General features: G+C 48.9%; 1 protein-coding gene across 5 annotated transcripts in view; it reads left to right on the forward strand.

Annotated features, from left to right (window-relative positions):
* Positions 1 to 520: 520 nt before the first annotated feature.
* DUSP12 (dual specificity phosphatase 12) overlaps positions 521 to 23,448 on the forward strand; it is an 86,881-nt gene continuing 63,953 nt past the window's right edge. For 2 of the 5 annotated variants that reach the window (XM_077276998.1, XM_077277000.1), the window contains exon 1: positions 521 to 653. In XM_077276998.1, coding sequence (XP_077133113.1) covers positions 603 to 653 — 51 coding nt within the window. In that variant the 5' untranslated portion in view covers positions 521 to 602. The other 3 variants (XM_077277001.1, XM_077276996.1, XM_077276999.1) reach the window with 3 other exon arrangements.

A 23,448-nucleotide genomic window follows, 5' to 3' on the forward strand; every position in this document is an offset into this window, starting at 1 on the left:
GTATACAGTGTGCAGAGCTTAGTGTGTATACAGTGTGCAGAGCTTAGTGTGTATAGTGTGCAGAGCTTAGTGTGTATAGTGTGCAGAGCTTAGTGTGTATAGTGTGCAGAGCTTAGTGTGTATACAGTGTGCAGAGCTTAGTGTGTATACAGTGTGCAGAGCTTAGTGTGTATACAGTGTGCAGAGCTTAGTATGTATATATAGTGTGCAGAGCTTAGTGTGCATACAGTGTGCAGAGCTTAGTGTGTATAGTGTGCAGAGCTTAGTGTGTATACAGTGTGCAGAGCTTAGTGTGTATAGTATGCAGAGCTTAGTGTGTATACAGTGTGCAGAGCTTAGTATGTATATATAGTATGCAGAGCTTAGTGTGTATAGTGTGCAGAGCTTAGTGTGTATAGTGTGCAGAGCTTAGTGTGTATACAGTGTGCAGAGCTTAGTGTGTATAGTGTGCAGAGCTTAGTGTGCATACAGTGTGCAGAGCTTAGTGTATACACAGCTCTGACTGGGTGGAGTCAATGTCGCTGCTATTTCCGGGATAACACAATCACACAGGTGACGTGCATCCGCAGCTGCCTAGCTCCTCCCACACACGTGACTGACACATGACCCTGACATCATCGTTCCGCGCTCAATGGGCGTCGCTGTCTTGCAGGGTGAGTCGCCACACGGGGATCAGCGGCAGAAGTACCGCTGTGCGGGGCTGGCGCACGGTGTGTATGTGCACTGAGGGGCTGCGGCTGCCATTACTGCGCAGCCTCTGTTCCCCCATGCAATGTGCTCAGTCAGAGCGGCTGTGGTACAGCAGAGGAGGCGGCTCCGCACCGGCTCTGCAGCTCTGAAACCTTTTTTCTTATTATTCTTTCTGCCATATTCCAGAAAGCTGTGAGTTATTCCTGCGCGTTGCGGCCTGCGGGGCTCGTGTTCTTTCCTTGTCACTTGGATTTTGTAGGTTTTTCTGTAGTTTTTTCTATTGGCATGGTGAGAGAGGGGTGTGCAAAACAATACCTTTTTGTTGTTGCTTTTGGGGCAGTTCACCGCACGGTAGACATGACGCCACATTTATGGATGAAGGTGATGACAATGTATCTTTTATAGTTATTACTTTTGCACAATAAAGACAATTTAAGAATAAAATAGTTGGTGTTCGTGTCTCCGTGTTCTGGAGCCATAACCTGATGATTTTTGTGGGTGAAGTTGAGCATTTTCTCGGTACATTTTTGGGGTACACGTCCCTTTGTGGCCAGGTGTCTTTCCATTTGTGCGATGCAGGGGGGGAGGAGAGACCGCACTGCCATCACTTAGTATTACCAAGTGTGTTATATGGATTAACCCCTGCACCCCCAGCCGGTTTTCACCTTCCTGATCAGGCCAAATTTTACAATTCTGACCATTGTCAATAACTCTGGAACGCTTCAACGGATCCCTCTGATTCTGAGGCTGTTTTTTTCGTGACATATATTTTCCTTTATGATAGTGGTAACATTTCTTCAATATGGTTTACATTTTTTTGTTGAAAAAAACGTAAATTTGGTGAAAATTTAGCAATTTTCTAACGTTTAACGTTTTTTACCCTGAAGTCAGAGTTATGATACACAAAATAATAGCATTCCCCATATGTCTACTTTACGTCCGAACAATTTTGGATACATAACTTTTTTGTTAGGAAGTTATAAGGGTTAAAAGTCGAGCAGTAATTTCTAATTTTTACAACAAAATTTGCAAAACCGTTTTTTAGAAACCACCTCACATTGAAGTGACTTTGAGGGGCCCGTATGACAGAAAATACCCGAAAGTGACACCATTCTATAAACTGCACCCCTCAAGGTGCTCAAAACCACATACAAGAAGTTTATTAACCATTCAGGTGCTTCACAGGAATTTTTGGAATGTGGAAGGAAAAAAATGAACACTTATCTTTGTTTTTTCATAAAAAATTTTCTTTTAGACCCAACTTTTTTTTTCCTTTCACAAGAGTAACAGGAGCAAATGGACCCCAAAATGTTTTGCACATTTTCGCTTGAGCACACTGATGCCCCGATGTGGGAGAAAACCACTGGTTGGGCACACGGCAGGGCTCGGAAGGGAAGGAGCAGCATTTGACTTTTTGAATTTAAAATTTGCTGACATTATAAGCGGACGCCATGTTGCTTTTGGAGAGCCCCAGATGTGCCTAAACAGTGAAAATCCCCCACAAGTGACACCATTTTGGAAACTTGACCCCTCAGGTAAGGCTGGGTTCACATTGAGTTAGGGCAATCCGTTAAGCGCATAGCGCTAGTGGATTGCGCTAACGCAATGTATCTATAGGGATCACGTTTGCCGATCCCGCTAGCGCAGATCCATCCCCGATTTGCAGCGTCCGAGGTGCGTCAGAAAATAACGGCACATCGCTAGCGCGTGCCGAAAATGGCATGCGCTAGCGATGTGCTAGAGATCAGATTCACATTGCCGTCAATGGGTGCGCTAACGGACCCGTTGCATAGCGTTAATTGCGACAATTTCGCCATGCAACGCAGTCCGTTAGCGTTAACCCATTAACGCAATGTGAACCTAGCCTTACCTATATAGAAGTCTATTGAGCACCTTGAACCAACAGGTGCTTTAAAGTTTATAACGTTGAGCTGTGAAAATATATATATATTTTTTTTTTCGTTCAAAAATGTTTTTTTAACCCCAAATTTTGCATTTTCACAAGGTTAACAGGAGAAATTGCACAAATTTTGGGGTCCATTTGCTATTGAGTACATTGATACCCCATATGTGGTCAAAAACTATTGAGGCACAGTGCAAAGCTTAGGAGGAAAGCGCCAAACCAGCTCCCTGCGTGCTTCCCTGAGACCCTTGGAACAATGCGATGTGATCGCGTTGTTCAGAGGGTCTCCTACGTCCTCCTCCCTGCAGGCCCCGGATCCAAAATGGCTGCTGGGCTCCTTCCGGGTCCTGCATGGAGGTGGCTTGCAAGCGCCTGCTCAGAGCATGCGCCAACATGCCTGCAGCACTGCCTGTCAAATCGCTGATCTAACACAGTGCTGTGCAAAGTGTCAGATCAGCGATCTGACACTATAACATGATGTCCCACCCTGGGACAAAGTAAAAAAAAAAATAATTATATATATATATATATATATATATATATATATATATATATATATATATATATATATATATATAGTATGTGTGTGTATGTATGTATGTATGTATATATATATATATATATATATATATATATATTTATTATCTACGGTAATTGTCTAAGGGTCACTTCCGTCTGTCTGGCGGCAAAACGGCCACGACCAATCAGCGACAGGCACAGTCCGGCGGCAAAATGGCCGCCCCTTACTCCCCGCAGTCAGTGCCCGGTGCCCACTCCATACTCCCGAGTCCCCTCCAGTCAGTGCTCACGCAGGGTTAATGGCAGCGGTAACGGATCGCGTTGTGCCATGGGTAATGCACTCCGTTACCGCTGCTATTAACCCTGTGTGTCCCCAACTTTTTACTATTGATGCTGCCTATGCGGCATCAATAGTACAAAAATTGTAATGTTACAAAAAACCTGCTATTCTCACCCTCCGTAGTCCACCAAGCCGCATGCGGCTGCCGCCATCTTCCGTTCCCAGAGATGCATTGCGAAATTACCCAGAAGACTTAGCGGTCTCGCGAGACTGCTAAGTCTTCTGGGTAATTTCGCAATGCATCCTGGGAACGGAAGATGGCGGCAGCCGCGCGCAGCTCGGCGGAGCTTCGGTGGATCCCGGTGGGTGACTATAGAACTTTTTTATTTTAATTATTTTTTTTAACAGGGATATGGTGCCCACACTGCTAAATACTGCATGGGCTGTGTGATATACTGCGGGGGCTGTGCTATATACTACATGGGCTGTGTGATATACTGCGTGGGCTGTGGGATATACTGCGTGGGCTGTGCGATATACTGCGTGGGCTGTGCGATATACTGCGTGGGCTGTGCGATATACTGCGTGGGCTGTGCGATATACTGCGTGGGCTGTGCGATATACTGCGTGGGCTGTGCGATATACTGCGTGGGCTGTGCGATATACTGCGTGGGCTGTGCGATATACTGCGTGGGCTGTGCGATATACTGCGTGGGCTGTGCGATATACTGCGTGGGCTGTGCGATATACTGCGGGGGCTGTGCTATATACTACATGGCCAGTGTGATATACTGCGTGGGCTGTGCTATATACTGCGTGGGCTGTGCTATATACTGCGTGGGCTGTGCTATATACTGCGTGGGCTGTGCTATATGCTACGTGGGCAGTGTGATATACTGCGGGGCTGTGCTATATACTGCGTGGGATGTGCGATATACTGCGGGGGCTGTGCTATATACTGCGGGGGCTGTGCTATATACTACATGGGCAGTGTGATATACTGCGTGGGCTGTGTGATATACTGCGGGGGCTGTGCTATATACTACATGGCCAGTGTTATATACTATGTGGGCTGTGTGATATACTGCGGGGCTGTGCTATACACTGCGTGGGTTGTGTTATATACTACATGGGCTGTGTGATATACTACGGGGGCTGTGCTATATACTACATGGGCAGTGTTGTATACTGCGTGGGTGTGCTATATACTACGTGCCCTGTGTTATATACTGCTTGGCCTGTGTTATATACTGTGTGGCTGCTATATATTGCGTGGGCTGTGCTATATAGTACGTGGGCTGTGTTATGTACTGCGTGGCCTGTATTAACTCATCGGGTATTCTACAATATGTATGTATGTATATAGCAGCCACATAGTATATAGCACAGGCCACGTACTATTTGCCATATACTACATGCCTCCTATATACTACGTGGCCTGTGCTATATACTATGTGGCTGCTATATACATACATAAATATTCTAGAATACCCGATGCGTTAGAATCGGGCCACCATCTAGTATGTGTGTGTGTGTGTGTGTATATATATATATATATATATATATATATATATATATATATATATATATATATATATATATAATTTTCATGTGTAAAAAAAAAAAAATCCTAAATAAAGAAAAAAAAATATTGTTCCAACGAATACATTTGTTTATCTAAATAAAAAAAACAAAAAACAATAAAAGTACACATATTTAGTATCCCGCATCCGTAACGACCGACCTATAAAACTGTCCCACTAGTTAACCCCTTCAGTGAACACCGTAAAAAAAGAGGCAAAAAACAACGCTTTATTATCATACCGCCGAACAAAAAGTGGAATAAGACGCGATCAAAAAGACGGATATAAATAACCATGGTACCCCTGAAAACGTCATCTTGTCCCGCAAAAAATGAGCCGACATACAGCATCATCAGTGAAAAAATAAAATAGTTATAGTCCTCAGAATAAAGCGATGCAAAAATAATTATTTTTTATATAAAATAGTTTTCATCGTATAAAAGCGGCAAAACATTAAAAATGATATAAATGAGGTATCGCTGTAATCGTACTGACCCGAAGAATAAAACTGCCTTATCAATTTTACCAAACGCGGAACGGTATGAACGCCCCTCCCCCCCCCCAAAAAAAAAGAAATTCATGAATAGTTGGTTTTTGGTCATTCTGCCTCACAAAAATCGAAATAAAAAGCGATTAAAAAAATGTCACGTGCCCGAGAAAGGTACCAATAAAAACGACAACTCGTCCCGCAAAAAAAAAGAGACCTCACATGACTCTGTGGACCAAAATATGGAAAAATTATAGCTCTCAAAATGTTGTGACGCAAAAACCTATTTTTTGCAATAAAAAGAGTCTTTTAGTGTGTGACAGCTGCCAATCATAAATATCCGCTGAAAAAAACACTATAAAAGTAAATCAAACCCCACTTCATCACCCCCTTAGTTAGGGAAAAATAATAAAATAAAAAAAATGTCTTTATTTCCATTTTCCCATTAGGGTTGGGGTTTGGATTACATTTACGGTTGGGATTAGGGTTGGGATGTGTCAGGGTTAGAGGTGTGGTTAGGGTTATGGTTGGGATTAGGGTTAGGGGTGTGTTGGAGTTAGGGGTGTGTTGGGGTTAGGGGTATGGTTGGGATTAGGTGTTTGTTTGGGTTAGGGTTTAATTTAGAATTGGGGGTTTCCACTGTTTAGGCACATCAGGGGCTCTCCAAATGCGACATGGCCCCGATCTCAATTCCATCCAATTCTGCGTTGAAAAAGTAAAACAGCGCTCCTTCCCTTCCAAGCTCTCCCGTGCACCCAAAGGGGTTTACCCAAACATATGGGGTATCAGCGTACTCAGGACAAATTGGCAACAACTTTTGGGGTCCAATTTCTCTGCTACCATTGGGAAAATAAAAAATTGGTGTCAAAGATCATTTTTGTAAAAAAAAATATGATTTTTTATTTTTACGGCTCTACATTATAAACTTCTGTGAAGCACTTGGTGGTCAAAGTGCTCACCACACATCTAGATAAGTTCCTTAGGGGGTCTAGGTGTCACTTGTGGGGGATTTCAATGTTTAGGCACATCAGGGGCTCTCCAAACGCAACATGGCGTCCCATCTCCAACTCTATTCCAGTCAATTTTGCATTGAAAAGTCAATCGGCGCTCCTTCCCTTCCGAGCTCTGCCATGCGCCCAAACAGTGGTTTACCCCCACATGTGGGGTATCGGCGTACTCAGGACAAATTGTACAACAACTTTTGGGGTCCAATTTACCCTCTTACACTTGGTAAAATAGTAAAATAAAACAAATTGGAGCTGAAGTAAATTTTTTGTGAAAAAAAGTTAAATGTTAATTTTACATTCTAAAAATTCCTGTGAAATACCCGAAGGGTTAATAAACTTCTTGAATGTGGTTTTGAGCACCTTGAGGGGTGCAGTTTTTAGAAAATACCCAAGTGTGACACCATTCTATCATATAGACCCCTCAAAATGACTTCAAATGTGATGTGGTCCCTAAAAAAAAAAAAATGGTGTACAAATGATGAGAAATGTTTCAAATTTTAACCCTTATAACTCCCTAACGAAAAAAAAAATGTTGGTTCCAAAATTGTACTGATGTAAAGTAGACATGTGGGAAATGTTACTTATTAAGTATTTTGTGTGACATATCTCTGTGATTTAGGGCATAAAACTTCAAAGTTGGAAAATTGCGAAATTTTCGCCAAATTTCCATTTTTTTTAAAAAATAAACGCAGGTAATATCAAAGAAATTTTACCACTATCATGAAGTACAATATGTCACGAGAAAACAATGTCAGAATCACTGGGATCTGTTGAAGCGTTCCAGACTTCTTACCTCATAAAGAGACAGTGGTCAGAATTGTAAATATTGGCCTGGTCATTAACGTGTAAACCACCCTTGGGGGTAAAGGGGTTAATGCAAGTAGTAGGGGTGCTACAGTAGCACAGGACACTCTACAGCCATTCAACATTTTGGAAGTGCATCTGAACAGCAAGGTGGATTGCTGTTGAGGGGAGATAGAGAGGAAAAAAAAAAATCTATAAATCTTCAGCACAGCGAGTGTGAGCGAGCTGAGTGTGACCTGAGCGTAAGTGTGAACGGCGGTAAGTGTGTGACTTGTGATTCAGTGACTTTGGAATCAGGGAGTTTCCAAGGGAGGAATTGCTTCTGTTTTTTTTTTTTCGTTTTTTTTGGTTTAATTAATACTTTGTATTTATTTTTAATTAACGTTTCTGTGTGGTGCAATCCCCATTAGGAAATGTGCTCCACAATTGTTAATGCCATCCAGTGCACATCTTGCCACATGTATGCAGTCCTTGACCAGCTGGTCGAGGGTGCATACTGCTGTGCGAGATGTGAGCACATTGTGCATTTGGAAACCCAGATACTGGATCTAAATGTGCAGCTGGCAACACTGAGATCCATAGACAATATGGAGAGGAGTCTTCTGCTCACAGAGCAGACGCTCAATGGGATAGATGAGGAGGGGGATGGTAGGATGGAGCTGCAGGACAGTGTGGCAGTTAGCAGGGTGACAGATAGAAGGCGGGGTAGAGGGAAGAGTGCCAGGGAGGCTAGTCCTGATCTGGCACACCCCAATAAGTTTGCTAAGTTGGCAGATGAGGGGGGTGCCAGTACAGGGGTAGCACTGCTGCAGCCAGGCATGTCCTCTGAAAGCCGGAGGAGTGACTGCTCCAGTAAGGAGGGAAAAAGGAGAGCAGGGCAGGCCAGACAGGTGCTGGTAGTGGGGGACTCAATTATTAGGGGAACAGATAGGGCAATCTGTCACAAAGACAGGGATCGTCGGACGGTGTGCTGCCTACCTGGCGCTCGAGTCCGACACATCGCTGATCGGGTGGACAGATTACTGGGAGGGGCTGGTGAGGACCCAGCGGTCATGGTGCACATTGGCACAAATGACAAAGTTAGAGGTAGGTGGAAGGTCCTTAAAGATGATTTCAGGGAATTAGGCTGCAAGCTGAAAGCAAGGACCTCCAACGTGGTATTTTCCGAAATACTGCCTGTACCATGTGCCACGCCAGAGAGGCAACGGGAGATTAGGGAGGTTAATAAGTGGCTCAAGAATTGGTGTAGGAAGGAGGGGTTTGGGTTCCTGCAGAACTGGGCCGACTTCTCAGTTGGCTACAGGCTCTACGCTAGGGACGGGCTGCACCTCAATGGGGAAGGGGCAGCTGTGCTGGGGGAGAAAATGGTTAGAAGGTTGGAGGAGTGTTTAAACTAGGGATTGGGGGGGAGGGTATTCATTTTATAGGAGGGGAAGATAGTGCAGATAGAGACCTGGGCACAAATAAGGAAGTTGGGGGTGGCGGTGGCATGGGGGGTGGGGTTAGAACAGTTAGTAATTTAAGAAAGAATAGAGGTACAGAGAGTAACATCAAGTGCATGTATACTAATGCCAGAAGCCTCGCCAACAAAATGGATGAATTAGAACTAATGTTGTTGGAGCATAATTATGACATGGTGGGGATATCTGAGACGTGGCTGGATGAGAGCCATGACTGGGCTGTTAACTTGCAGGGCTATAGCCTGTTCAGAAATGACCGTACAGATAAGCGAGGGGGAGGGGTGTGTCTATATGTAAAATCTTCCTTAAAACCCATCCTGCGTGATAATATAGGTGAATTTAATGAAAATGTAGAGTCTCTGTGGGTGGAGATAAGGGGAGGGGGAAAAAATAATAAATTACTGATAGGGGTTTGTTATAAATCTCCAAAACTAATGGAAGCAATGGAGAATATTCTCGTAAAGCAAATAGATAAAGCTGCGACTCAAGGAGAAGTCATTATTATGGGGTACTTCAACTACCCTGAAATAGATTGGGGAACAGAAACCTGCAGTTCCAGCAAAGGTAATCGGTTTTTGACAACTATGAGAGACAATTACCTTTCACAACTGGTTCAGAACCCAACAAGGAGGGGGGCACTGCTAGACCTAATATTAACCAACAGGCCAGACCGCATATCAAATATAAGGGTTGGGGGTCACTTGGGGAATAGTGATCACAAAATAATAAGTTTTCATGTAACCTTTAATAAGATGGGTAGTAGGGGGGTGACAAGGACACTAAACTTCAGGAGGGCAAATTTCCAACGGATGAGAGAGAATCTTGGTGCAATTAACTGGGACGATATCCTGAGACACAAAAATACACAAAGAAAATGGGAGACATTTATTAGCATCCTGGATAGGACCTGTGCACAGTATATACCGTATGGGAATAAACATACTAGAAATAGGAGGAAACCAATATGGCTAAATAGAGCTGTAAGGGGCGCAATAAGGGACAAAAAGAAAGCATTTAGAGAATTAAAGGAAGTAGGTAGTGAGGAGGCATTAAATAAATACAGAAAATTAAATAAATTCTGTAAAAAGCAAATCAAGGCAGCAAAGATTGAGACAGAGAGACTCATTGCCAGAGAGAGTAAAAACAATCCCAAAATATTCTTTAACTATATAAATAGTAAGAAACTAAAAAATGACAGTGTTGGCCCCCTTAAAAATAGTCTAGGTGAAATGGTGGATGAGGATGAGGAAAAAGCCAATATGCTAAATGACTTTTTTTCATCAGTATTTACAAAAGAAAATCCCATGGCAGACAAAATGACTAGTGATAAAAATTCCCCATTAAATGTCACCTGCTTAACCCAGCAGGAAGTACGGCGGCGTCTAAAAATCACAAAAATTGACAAATCTCCGGGCCCGGATGGGATACACCCCCGAGTACTGCAGGAACTAAGTACAGTCATTGATAGACCATTATTTTTAATCTTTAAAGACTCCATAATAACAGGGTCTGTACCACAGGACTGGCGTATAGCAAATGTGGTGCCAATATTCAAAAAAGGGGCAAAAACTGAACTCCGTAATTATAGGCCAGTAAGCTTAACCTCTACTGTGGGTAAAATCCTGGAGGGCATTCTAAGGGATACTATACTGGAGTATCTGAAGAGGAATAACCTTATGACCCAGTATCAGCACGGGTTTACTAGGGACCGTTCATGTCAGACTAATTTGATCAGCTTCTATGAAGAGGTAAGTTCCGGACTGGACCAAGGGAACCCAGTGGACGTAGTATATATGGACTTTTCCAAAGCTTTTGATACGGTGCCACACAAAAGGTTGTTACATAAAATGAGAGTAATGGGGATAGGGGAAAATATGTGTAAGTGGGTTGAGAGCTGGCTCAGGGATAGGAAACAAAGGGTGGTTATTAATGGAGCACACTCGGACTGGGTCACGGTTAGCAGTGGGGTACCACAGGGGTCAGTATTGGGCCCTCTTCTTTTTAACATATTTATTAATGACCTTGTAGGGGGCATTCAGAGTAGAATTTCAATATTTGCAGATGACACTAAACTCTGCAGGGTAATCAATACAGGGGAGGACAATTTTATATTACAGGATGATTTATGTAAACTAGAAGCTTGGGCTGATAAATGGCAAATGAGCTTTAATGGGGATAAATGTAAGGTCATGCACTTGGGTAGAAGTAATAAGATGTATAACTATGTGCTTAATTCTAAAACTCTGGGCAAAACCGTCATTGAAAAAGACCTGGGTATATGGGTGGATGACAAACTCATATTCAGTGGCCAGTGTCAGGCAGCTGCTACAAAGGCAAATAAAATAATGGGATGTATTAAAAGAGGCATATAGATGCTCATGAGGAGAACATAATTTTACCTCTATACAAGTCACTAGTTCGACCACACTTAGAATACTGTGCACAGTTCTGGTCTCCGGTGTATAAGAAAGACATAGCTGAACTGGAGCGGGTGCAGAGAAGAGCGACCAAGGTTATTAGAGGACTGGGGGGTCTGCAATACCAAGATAGGTTATTACACTTGGGGCTATTTAGTTTGGAAAAACGAAGACTAAGGGGTGATCTTATTTTAATGTATAAATATATGAGGGGACAGTACAAAGACCTTTCTGATGATCTTTTTAATCATAGACCTGAGACAGGGACAAGGGGGCATCCTCTACGTCTGGAGGAAAGAAGGGTTAAGCATAATAACAGACGCGGATTCTTTACTGTAAGAGCAGTGAGACTATGGAACTCTCTGCCGTATGATGTTGTAATGAGTAGTGTTGAGCATTCCGATACCGCAAGTATCGGGTATCGGCCGATACTAGCGGTATCGGAATTCCGATACCGGGATTCCGATACTTGGCGCGTATCGGATACCGGAATCGGAAGTTCCATGATTCAAAATTCAGAAATTCAGCCAATGAGAAAGATTCCAAGTGTGGGCACATCCTGTTTAGCATGGAGGGCATGAAAGTACTGGCAAGGCTGTGATTGGCTGCTGAAATGATGTCATGATGCAGTTTAAAAGTCGCTGGCGCCATTTTGCGATCACTCTGCTGTGAATTCAGTTAGTGACAGGACGCTGTTTGCTGACTGAGGGACAGTTTAGAGATAGCGATTTGCTTCTTTGTGCTTTCCAAAGGCTAATTTAGCAACCGCTGTGTTCACCTACTATTCACCTTGCTTTTGCCTTGTAGCGCTGTTTTCACAGCGATCTGCAAGGTCTCTCTGTGTGTGTGTGTGTGAGTGCAGCCCACTCTCTAGTCTGAGTGCAGCCACATAGGCCATCCATAGCTGGTTGTATTCAGTTCAGGGAGGGTGGTTCATTGCCTCATACTGTCCTTTTTTTTTTTTTTTTTTGAAGTAGTGCAGGCTGCTGCACATTTTTTCAAATAATTCCTATTAGTGTCTTTCCACCCGTCTCCATCTAATTTGTGGAAAAACACTACATAGGATAAAGTAGAGGAGGGTTTTTGGGCCTTGCAGCGCCGTTTACGGCTGTCTGCACGGTCTCCGTGTGACTGCAGCTCGCCCTGTAGTCTGTGAGCAGCCGTAGCTTGGTTGTCTCCAGCTCAGGGTTGTTCACTGCGTCATACCGCCAAATCAATTTTAATTTTTTTTCAAGTACTGTAGTCTGCTGTTAATTAATTTAAAAAAATCCTATTAGTGTCTTTCCACCCGTCTCCAGCTAATTTGTGGAAAAACACTACATAGGATAAAGTAGAGGAGGGTTTTTGGGCCTTGCAGCGCCGTTTACGGCTGTCTGCACGGTCTCCGTGTGACTGCAGCTCGCCCTGTAGTCTGTGAGCAGCTATAGCCTGGTTGTCTCCAGCTCAGGGTTGTTCACTGCGTCATACCGCCAAATCAATTTTAATTTTTTTTCAAGTACTGTAGTCTGCTGCTAATTAATTTAAAAAAATCCTATTAGTGTCTTTCCACCCGTCTCCAGCTAATTTGTGGAAAAACACTACATAGGATAAAGTAGAGGAGGGTTTTTGGGCCTTGCAGCGCCGTTTACGGCTGTCTGCACGGTCTCCGTGTGACTGCAGCTCGCCCTGTAGTCTGTGAGCAGCCGTAGCTTGGTTGTCTCCAGCTCAGGGTTGTTAACTGCGTCATACCGCCAAATCAATTTTAATTTTTTTTCAAGTACTGTAGTCTGCTGCTAATTAATTTAAAAAAATCCTATTAGTGTCTTTCCACCCGTCTCCAGCTAATTTGTGGAAAAACACTACATAGGATAAAGTAGAGGAGGGTTTTTGGGCCTTACAGCGCCGTTAACGTCTGTCTGCACGGTCTCCGTGTGACTGCAGCTCTATCCGTTGTCAGTTCAGCCCCCAAAAAAGAAATAAATAATAAAGTTCACCAAACACACCAGTTACACCACTTTACATTTGTGTAGGCCACATTAACTCATATTAAAGTCTAGTCCACACTTTAGCTAATTAGTGTTTCTTATACCTGTTAGGAGGAGTTTTTCAGGAATAAGCACACAAAGCCGTTAGTACTTTTCTGCTTTTCTTTATCAGTCAACCACGATGAAGAAGGCAGTGAGTAAGGCACGTGGGCGTGGGCGCGGAGCAGGGAGGGGACGTGGGGATTCTGTGCCCGCTGCGGGCACCGGTGACTCATCAGCACCCACTTTCACGAGGGAACAGTCGTTCATGCGCAGCTTTGTCGCCGAGCGCCGTACACCGCTGCTGCGTGAAGACCAAATTGAAGCCGTTGTGGGATGGATGGCAGCTAATGCATCAACTTCCATTAGTGCCACATCCTCTCAGACACAGAGCACTGGAGAGCAGCCATCTGTCTCTTCACCACCTGCCAAATTGCCCAGGCAGACAGAGAGCCCAGGACAGGAGCCGTCTCTACTTCTGTTCTCTGAATCTCTTGGCTTGGAAACAGGGGGCCAGCCAAGCAGCATTGGAGAAATGGAAGAAGAGGCAGGGTGCAGTGATGCCCAACAGCTTTTTCTCTCTGAGTCTGAAGAGGCGGGTGGGCCAGTGGCTCCGTTCACCACATCGCAGGCCGCATCAGCTGATGATGACACTCAGGTGCCACTTACTGGTGCGTGCTCTGCTGCTGAGACTACCCGGGAGGAGCAGTTGGGGGCAGAGGGTAGTGTGGATGACGAGGTCCTTGACCCATCTTGGCGTCAGGGACAGGAAGGTGGTGGGAGCAGCTCTGAGGAAGAGATTCCCCGTACGGTCCAAAGAGGGAGAGGGAGGGGGAAGACTGCGGATCCTGCAGCCTCCGCTTTGGCACCCGTAAGGAGCATGTCTCTTCCAAAAGTCAAAAGGGGGGCTCCCAAGACTTGCAGTGCCTGGTCCTTTTTTGACACAGTTGCAGATGACATTTGCTATGTCAGATGCAAGGTGTGTCATCAAAAAATCAAAAGAGGTCAAAAAGTCGCCAACCTCAATACCTCCAACATGTGGAAACATGTGCGCAACAGGCACCCGGCGGAGTTAGACAAACACACTGAAGAGCTAGGCCAACCAACAGCGGCAGCTACCACCTCTTCAGCTCGTGTTGCCTCTTCCTCTAGCTCACACGCAGCTGGTTCGGCTTCCTCCCAGGATCGCCGTGGAAGAACCTCTGGCCCTGTTGTCCAGAGACCCGCTGTAATTCCACCCGCAGCACCACTTTCCCAGTCAACCCCACACTCCCAGCCCAGTCTACAGCCATCGGTAGTACAGGCATGGGAGAAAAGGCGGCCTTTCTCGTCAAACCACCCACGAGCACAGGCTCTGACTGCAGGCATTGCCAAACTTCTGTCACTGGAAATGCTGTCATTCAGGCTGGTGGAGACTGACAGCTTCCGTGACTTGATGTCATTGGCAGTCCCACAGTACAGTGTGCCCAGCCGCTTTTACTTCAGCAGGCAAGCCGTCCCTGCCCTGCACAAGCATGTGGAGGGACACATAAAACATGCGCTACTGAACGCCGTCAGTAGCAAGGTCCACCTCACCACCGATGCGTGGACCAGTCAACATGGACAGGGGCGATACCTTTCCCTCACTGCCCATTGGGTTAATGTAGTTGAGCCGGGTACAGACCGTGCGAGTGGCGCAGGACGTGTCCTGCCCACTCCAAGGATTGCAGGAATCCATTCTGTACGCATTGACTCCTCCTCTTACACCAGTTCCTCAGAATCATCGCTGCAGGAGCCGTCACAGTCCACCTCCACATGGACCCGTGATGAACGTGTACCTGTTACGACCGACATGAGCACAGCCGTGGCCAAACGTCAACAGGCCGTCTTGAAATTAATTTTTTTGGGGAATCGTAGCCACACAGCGCAGGAGCTCTGGAATGCCATCAAGCAGGAGAGCGATGTGTGGTTTGAGCCAGCGAATCTCCAGCCAGGCATGGTAGTGTGTGATAATGGCCGAAATCTGGTGGCAGCCCTGGGCCTCGGCAACCTCACTCACATCCCATGTCTGGCACATGTGCTCAATTTGGTCGTGCAGAGTTTTTTGAGGGACTATCCGGATCTTGATGCACTGCTGCACAAGGTCCGCCTAGAGTGTGCTCACTTGCGGCGTTCCAGCACGGCAAAAGCGCGCATTGCGGCTCTGCAGCGCCGACACCGCCTGCCGGAACATCGCATCATATGTGACCTACCTACCAGGTGGAATTCCACGTTACATATGTTGGAGCGGTTGTGTGAGCAGCAGCAAGCTGTAATGGAGTACCAGCTGTATCAGGCGCACAAAAGTCGCAGTCAGCGCCGTACAGACTTCACAACCACAGAGTGGGCCACTATGAAGGATGTCTGCCAGGTTTTGCGTCCCTTCGATTATTCCACGCGGATGGCGAGTGCAGATGATGCACTAGTCAGCATGACTGTCCCCCTTATCTGCCTGCTTGAAAAATCACTGCAAGCGCTAAGGGATGATGTTGTGGAAGAGGTGGAGGATGAGGATTCACCACTTCCATCATCTTCTGGACAGTCAGCGCCACGTGGTTCCTCACAAACGCGTAGGCAGGGGACAGTTTGTGAGGAGGATGAGGAGGAGTCAATGGAGGAGGAAGACATCCGTCCAGAGGAGGGAGTTACACAATTGTCCAGTACTCAGTGTGTACAGCGAGGGTGGGGTGATGACGAGCGGGCAGAGATCACGCCTCCAGCTGGGGACAGCGTTTCTTGGGCAGTTGGCAGTCTGCAGCACATGGTGGATTACATGCTGCAGTGCCTGAGAAACGACCGCCGCATCGACCACATTCTCAACATGTCTGATTACTGGGTGTTCACCCTCCTCGATCCTCGCTACCGGGACAACGTAGAAAGCCTCATCACACCGTTGAACCGGGAGCGAAAAATGCGGGAGTACCAAGACACACTGGTCAGTTCCATCATCTTCTCCATTCCAACTGAGAGAAGTGCTGCTAGTGCATTCCAAAGCAGCTCAGTGCGTCCAGGCAGTGGTGGAGGCTCTGCACAAAGAGGGAGCAGAAGCAGTGCCTCTGCCCAAGGCAAGACCAGTATGGCCCAACTGTGGCACAGTTTTGTGTGCCCCCCACAAAAGTCTACACCATCACAGACGGCTCCAGTCAGCAGGAGGCAACGGTTCCGTCAGATGGTGACAGACTACATGTCTTGCCCTCTTGCTGTACTCCCAGACGGCTCTTCCCCTTTCAAGTTTTGGGTCTCAAAGCTGGATACATGGCCAGAGCTAAGCCAGTATGCATTGGAGGTGCTGTCTTGCCCTGCGGCCAGTGTATTATCGGAACGTGTCTTTAGTGCTGCAGGTGGTGTACTAACTGACCGTCGCATGCGACTATCCTCCGATAACGTTGACCGGCTTACTTTCCTGAAAATGAACAAGGCCTGGATCTCGCAGGAATTTGCCACTCCTCCTCCTGATTAAATAATTAGGTCACTGTATACGTTATCCAGGTCTCCTGTTGTGTTCATCTTTCAACCACCTGAACTTACATTCCTGGGCTCCAACAACGCCAGTTGAGGCTCAGAAGTGCCATCTGCACAGTCAAAACATACGACCCAGTGTTATTGGGTTTCAGTAACGTCAGCTGATCCCCAGCTGTGTAGCCGGCAATGTGTCCTGCGACCGCCACGCTGACACAACTGAAATGTAAGGGAACCTGTCCCCCCCCCCCCCCAAGGCGTTTGTTACTGAAAGAGCCACCTTGTGCAGCAGTAATGCTGCACAAGGAAAAGGTAGCTATTTTCATTATGCTCCTTGCACACGCAGAACTTAACACTTATAAAATGTGTCCACTGATACCGTAAAACCGTCCCGGAGGTGGGACTTTCCTTCGTAATATGACGCAGCACAGCTGTCATTCCTACCCCCTCGGCGCCGTGCCCCGGCTCCTCATCGTTGTTTGATTCCGTCCCGGAGCCTGCGCTGTTATGTTATCCCTTGGCCAGGCACACTTAGCGCTGCCCATCTTCTGACATCATTTGGTGTCAGGCTGGCTGCGCCTGTGCGGCCGCGCTGTCCGAGAGCCCGCCTCGCAGTGTGGTCTAATGTAATCCCACCGCGGGCCTGGGATCAGTGGCCATGCGCAGTGCATATCCTCGCCTCTCGCTCCACTCCCTACGGCTTCTTCAGACTGTGCGGTGCCAGCTGATCCGTAATAGCATGCCACGGCCGTGGCAGCGCACAGTCTGAAAAAGCCGTAGGGAGGGGAGCGAGAGGCGAGGATATGCACTGCGCATGGCCACTGATCCCAGGCCCGCGGTGGGATTACATTAGACCACACTGCGAGGCGGGCTCTCGGACAGCGCGGCCGCACAAGCGCAGCCAGCCTGACACCAAATGATGTCAGAAGATGGGCAGCGCTAAGTGTGCCTGGCCAAGGGATAACCTAACAGCGCAGGCTCCGGGACGGAATCAAACAACGATGAGGAGCCGGGGCACGGCGCCGAGGGGGTAGGAATGACAGCTGTGCTGCGTCATATTACGAAGGAAAGTCCCACCTCCGGGACAGTTTCACGGTTTCAGGGGACACATTTTATAAGTGTTTAGTTCTGTGCTTGCAAGGAGCATAATTAAAAGAGCCACCTTTTCCTTTTGCATCTTTTGAGCTGCACAAGCTGGCTCTTTCAGCTACAAATGCCTTGGGGGGGGGGGTTAAAGGTTCCCTTTCTCCAATCAGGCTTCGGCCTACATTGTGTTCCTCTGCTTCTACTGCTGTCCCTGGGCTCCAACACCGCTAGTTGTTGCCTGGTAGTGCTGTACGCACAGTCAACAGTCGCTCCTCTGTTATTGGGGTTCAGTAACGTCAGCTGTTCCCCTGCTGTGTGTGTGGCAATCCCTCCAACCTCCTCCAACCTCATCCAAACTCCTCCTCCTCCACCTGTCCCTGGGCTCCAACACCGCTAGTTGCCGTCCAGAAGTGCTGTACGCACAGTCAACAGTCGCTCCTCTGTTATTGGGGTTCAGTAACGTCAGCTGTTCCCCTGCTGTGTGTGTGGCAATCCCTCCTACCTCCTCCAACCTCCTCCTACCTCCTCCTCCTCCACCTGTCCCTGGGCTCCAACACCGCCAGTTGCCGTCCAGAAGTGCTGTACGCACAGTCAACAGTCCCTCCTCTGTTATTGGGGTTCAGTAACGTCAGCTGTTCCCCTGCTGTGTGTGTGGCAATCCCTCCAACCTCCTCCAACCTCATCCAAACTCCTCCTCCTCCACCTGTCCCTGGGCTCCAACACCGCTAGTTGCCGTCCAGAAGTGCTGTACGCACAGTCAACAGTCGCTCCTCTGTTATTGGGGTTCAGTAACGTCAGCTGTTCCCCTGCTGTGTGTGTGGCAATCCCTCCTACCTCCTCCTTCCTCCTCCACCTGTCCCTGGGCTCCAACACCGCCAGTTGCCGTCCAGAAGTGCTGTACGCACAGTCAACAGTCCCTCCTCTGTTATTGGGGTTCAGTAACGTCAGCTGTTCCCCTGCTGTGTGTGTGGCAATCCCTCCAACCTCCTCCAACCTCATCCAAACTCCTCCTCCTCCACCTGTCCCTGGGCTCCAACACCGCTAGTTGCCGTCCAGAAGTGCTGTACGCACAGTCAACAGTCGCTCCTCTGTTATTGGGGTTCAGTAACGTCAGCTGTTCGCCTGCTGTGTGTGTGGCAATCCCTCCTACCTCCTCCAACCTCCTCCTACCTCCTCCTCCTCCACCTGTCCCTGGGCTCCAACACCGCCAGTTGCCGTCCAGAAGTGCTGTACGCACAGTCAACAGTCCCTCCTCTGTTATTGGGGTTCAGTAACGTCAGCTGTTCCCCTGCTGTGTGTGTGGCAATCCCTCCTACCTCCTCCTTCCTCCTCCACCTGTCCCTGGGCTCCAACACCGCCAGTTGCCGTCCAGAAGTGCTGTACGCACAGTCAACAGTCCCTCCTCTGTTATTGGGGTTCAGTAACGTCAGCTGTTCCCCTGCTGTGTGTGTGGCAATCCCTCCAACCTCCTCCAACCTCCTCCTACCTCCTCCTCCTCCACCTGTCCCTGGGCTCCAACACCGCCAGTTGCCGTCCAGAAGTGCTGTACGCACAGTCAACAGTCCCTCCTCTGTTATTGGGGTTCAGTAACGTCAGCTGTTCCCCTGCTGTGTGTGTGGCAATCCCTCCTACCTCCTCCTTCCTCCTCCACCTGTCCCTGGGCTCCAACACCGCCAGTTGCCGTCCAGAAGTGCTGTACGCACAGTCAACAGTCCCTCCTCTGTTATTGGGGTTCAGTAACGTCAGCTGTTCCCCTGCTGTGTGTGTGGCAATCCCTCCAACCTCCTCCAACCTCCTCCTACCTCCTCCTCCTCCACCTGTCCCTGGGCTCCAACACCGCCAGTTGCCGTCCAGAAGTGCTGTACGCACAGTCAACAGTCCCTCCTCTGTTATTGGGGTTCAGTAACGTCAGCTGTTCCCCTGCTGTGTGTGTGGCAATCCCTCCTACCTCCTCCTACCTCCTCCACCTGTCCCTGGGCTCCAACACCGCCAGTTGCCGTCCAGAAGTGCTGTACGCACAGTCAACAGTCCCTCCTCTGTTATTGGGGTTCAGTAACGTCAGCTGTTCCCCTGCTGTGTGTGTGGCAATCCCTCCAACCTCCTCCAACCTCATCCAAACTCCTCCTCCTCCACCTGTCCCTGGGCTCCAACACCGCTAGTTGCCGTCCAGAAGTGCTGTACGCACAGTCAACAGTCGCTCCTCTGTTATTGGGGTTCAGTAACGTCAGCTGTTCCCCTGCTGTGTGTGTGGCAATCCCTCCTACCTCCTCCTTCCTCCTCCACCTGTCCCTGGGCTCCAACACCGCCAGTTGCCGTCCAGAAGTGCTGTACGCACAGTCAACAGTCCCTCCTCTGTTATTGGGGTTCAGTAACGTCAGCTGTTCCCCTGCTGTGTGTGTGGCAATCCCTCCAACCTCCTCCAACCTCATCCAAACTCCTCCTCCTCCACCTGTCCCTGGGCTCCAACACCGCTAGTTGCCGTCCAGAAGTGCTGTACGCACAGTCAACAGTCGCTCCTCTGTTATTGGGGTTCAGTAACGTCAGCTGTTCCCCTGCTGTGTGTGTGGCAATCCCTCCTACCTCCTCCTTCCTCCTCCACCTGTCCCTGGGCTCCAACACCGCCAGTTGCCGTCCAGAAGTGCTGTACGCACAGTCAACAGTCCCTCCTCTGTTATTGGGGTTCAGTAACGTCAGCTGTTCCCCTGCTGTGTGTGTGGCAATCCCTCCAACCTCCTCCAACCTCATCCAAACTCCTCCTCCTCCACCTGTCCCTGGGCTCCAACACCGCTAGTTGCCGTCCAGAAGTGCTGTACGCACAGTCAACAGTCGCTCCTCTGTTATTGGGGTTCAGTAACGTCAGCTGTTCCCCTGCTGTGTGTGTGGCAATCCCTCCTACCTCCTCCTTCCTCCTCCACCTGTCCCTGGGCTCCAACACCGCCAGTTGCCGTCCAGAAGTGCTGTACGCACAGTCAACAGTCCCTCCTCTGTTATTGGGGTTCAGTAACGTCAGCTGTTCCCCTGCTGTGTGTGTGGCAATCCCTCCAACCTCCTCCAACCTCCTCCTACCTCCTCCTCCTCCACCTGTCCCTGGGCTCCAACACCGCCAGTTGCCGTCCAGAAGTGCTGTACGCACAGTCAACAGTCCCTCCTCTGTTATTGGGGTTCAGTAACGTCAGCTGTTCCCCTGCTGTGTGTGTGGCAATCCCTCCTACCTCCTCCTACCTCCTCCTCCTCCACCTGTCCCTGGGCTCCAACACCGCCAGTTGCCGTCCAGAAGTGCTGTACGCACAGTCAACAGTCCCTCCTCTGTTATTGGGGTTCAGTAACGTCAGCTGTTCCCCTGCTGTGTGTGTGGCAATCCCTCCTACCTCCTCCAACCTCCTCCTACCTCCTCCTCCTCCACCTGTCCCTGGGCTCCAACACCGCCAGTTGCCGTCCAGAAGTGCTGTACGCACAGTCAACAGTCCCTCCTCTGTTATTGGGGTTCAGTAACGTCAGCTGTTCCCCTGCTGTGTGTGTGGCAATCCCTCCTACCTCCTCCTTCCTCCTCCACCTGTCCCTGGGCTCCAACACCGCCAGTTGCCGTCCAGAAGTGCTGTACGCACAGTCAACAGTCCCTCCTCTGTTATTGGGGTTCAGTAACGTCAGCTGTTCCCCTGCTGTGTGTGTGGCAATCCCTCCTACCTCCTCCAACCTCCTCCAACCTCCTCCTCCTCCACCTGTCCCTGGGCTCCAACACCGCTAGTTGCCGTCCAGAAGTGCTGTACGCACAGAGCCAAACACCTCGCCAATGTGTTAGTGGGGTTCAGCACCGCCAGCTGTTCCCCTGCTGTGTATACGGCAACGTGTACTGCGACCGCCACGCAGACACAACAAGTTAAATGTAAGGGAACCTGACCCCCCCCCCCCCCAGGCGTTTGTTACTGAAGGAGCCACCTTGTGCAGCAGTAATAATGCAAAGGGAAAAAGTGCCTCTTTTCGTGATGCTCCTTGCACATGCTGAACCTAACACTTATGAAATGTGTCCCCACACAGCGTTAAACCGTCCGGTAGGTGGAACTTTCCTTTGTCGTGTGACGCAGCACAGCCATCATTTTTACCCCCTTGGCGCCGTGCGCCCACTCCTCAGCGTTGTTTGAATCTGTCCCGGAGCCTGCGCTGTTAGGTTAGCCCTTGGCCATGCACACATGTTGCGCTGCCCGTCTTCTGACCTCATTTGGTGTCAGGCTGGCTGCGCCTGTGCGGGTGCGCTGGTCGAGATCCCGCCTCGCAGTGTCGTCTAATGTAATCCCACCGCGGGCCTGTGATCCGTGCCCGTGCGCAGTGCATATCCTCTCCTCTCACTCCCCTCCCTACGGCTTCTTCAGACTGTGCGATGTCAGCTGGTCCCTAATAGCATGCCACGGCCGTGACAACGCACAGTCTGAAAAAGCCGTAGGGAGGGGAGTGAGAGGACAGGATATGCACTGCGCACGGGCACGGATCACAGGCCCGCGGTGGGATTACATTAGACGACACTGCGAGGCGGGATCTCGACCAGCGCACCCGCACAGGCGCAGCCAGCCTGACACCAAATGAGGTCAGAAGACGGGCAGCGCAACATGTGTGCATGGCCAAGGGCTAACCTAACAGCGCAGGCTCCGGGACAGATTCAAACAACGCTGAGGAGTGGGCGCACGGCGCCAAGGGGGTAAAAATGATGGCTGTGCTGCGTCACACGACAAAGGAAAGTTCCACCTACCGGACGGTTTAACGCTGTGAGGAGACACATTTCATAAATGTTTGGTTCCGCATGTACAAGGACCATAATTAAAAGAGCTAAGTTTACCTTTTCCAGCATTAGTGCTGTACACAATGGCTCTTTCAGCTACAAACGCCTGGGGGGGGGGGTGTTAAAGGTTTCCTTTCAACTTGCTCGAGTGCAGGCTTCGGCCTACACTCCGCTCCCCCTGCTCCTCCTGCTGACCCTGGGCTCTAACACCGCCAGTTTTTGCCCAGATGTGCTAGCTGCACAGAGAAAAACACCAGCCAATGTGTCAGTGGGGTTCAGCACCGCCAGCTGTTCCCCTGCTGTGTAGCCGGCAACGTGTCCTGCGACCGCCACGCAGACACAAGAACTGAAATTGAAGGGAACCTGTCCCCCCTCCCCCAGGCGTTTTTACGTTATCCAGCCACCTTGTACAGCGGTAATGCTGCATGTGTGCAAGGTGGCTCATAAACGTATTCTCCTCGCACATGTGGAACTGAAAACACGTCTGAAATGTGTCCTCTGTGTGACCATTTAACCGTCCCGGGGGTGTGACTTTCCTTTGTAATGACACGCTGCAACCCCCTTGGTAGCGCTGCCCGTCTTCTGGCATCATTGTTTGGCTGGCTGCGCCTCTGCGGCCGCCCTGACCCACACAACGCCCCTCGGTGTCTTATTTATTGGGACTGCGAGGGTGTGATTGATGGGCAGGATCAGTGCATCAGTTCGCCTGTCCCTCCTCTCCTTCCGCCTTCTTCGGACTGTGCGGCTTCATGGCCGTGGCATGCGATAAGGGATCAGATGACGCCGCACAGTCTGAAGCGGGTGTAAGGACCCGCGTGTGAGAGGCGAACATATGTGCTGCGCCAGGCCCTGAATCCCAGCCCCGCAGTGTTTTAACAATGTTAAGACACTGCGGGGCTGGGATTCATGGTCATCGCGAACCGCAACGGCCGACATTAAATGATGTCAGAAGATGGGCAGC

This window comes from Ranitomeya variabilis, chromosome 8, assembly GCF_051348905.1.
Source record: "Ranitomeya variabilis isolate aRanVar5 chromosome 8, aRanVar5.hap1, whole genome shotgun sequence".
NCBI lineage: Eukaryota > Metazoa > Chordata > Amphibia > Anura > Dendrobatidae > Ranitomeya > Ranitomeya variabilis.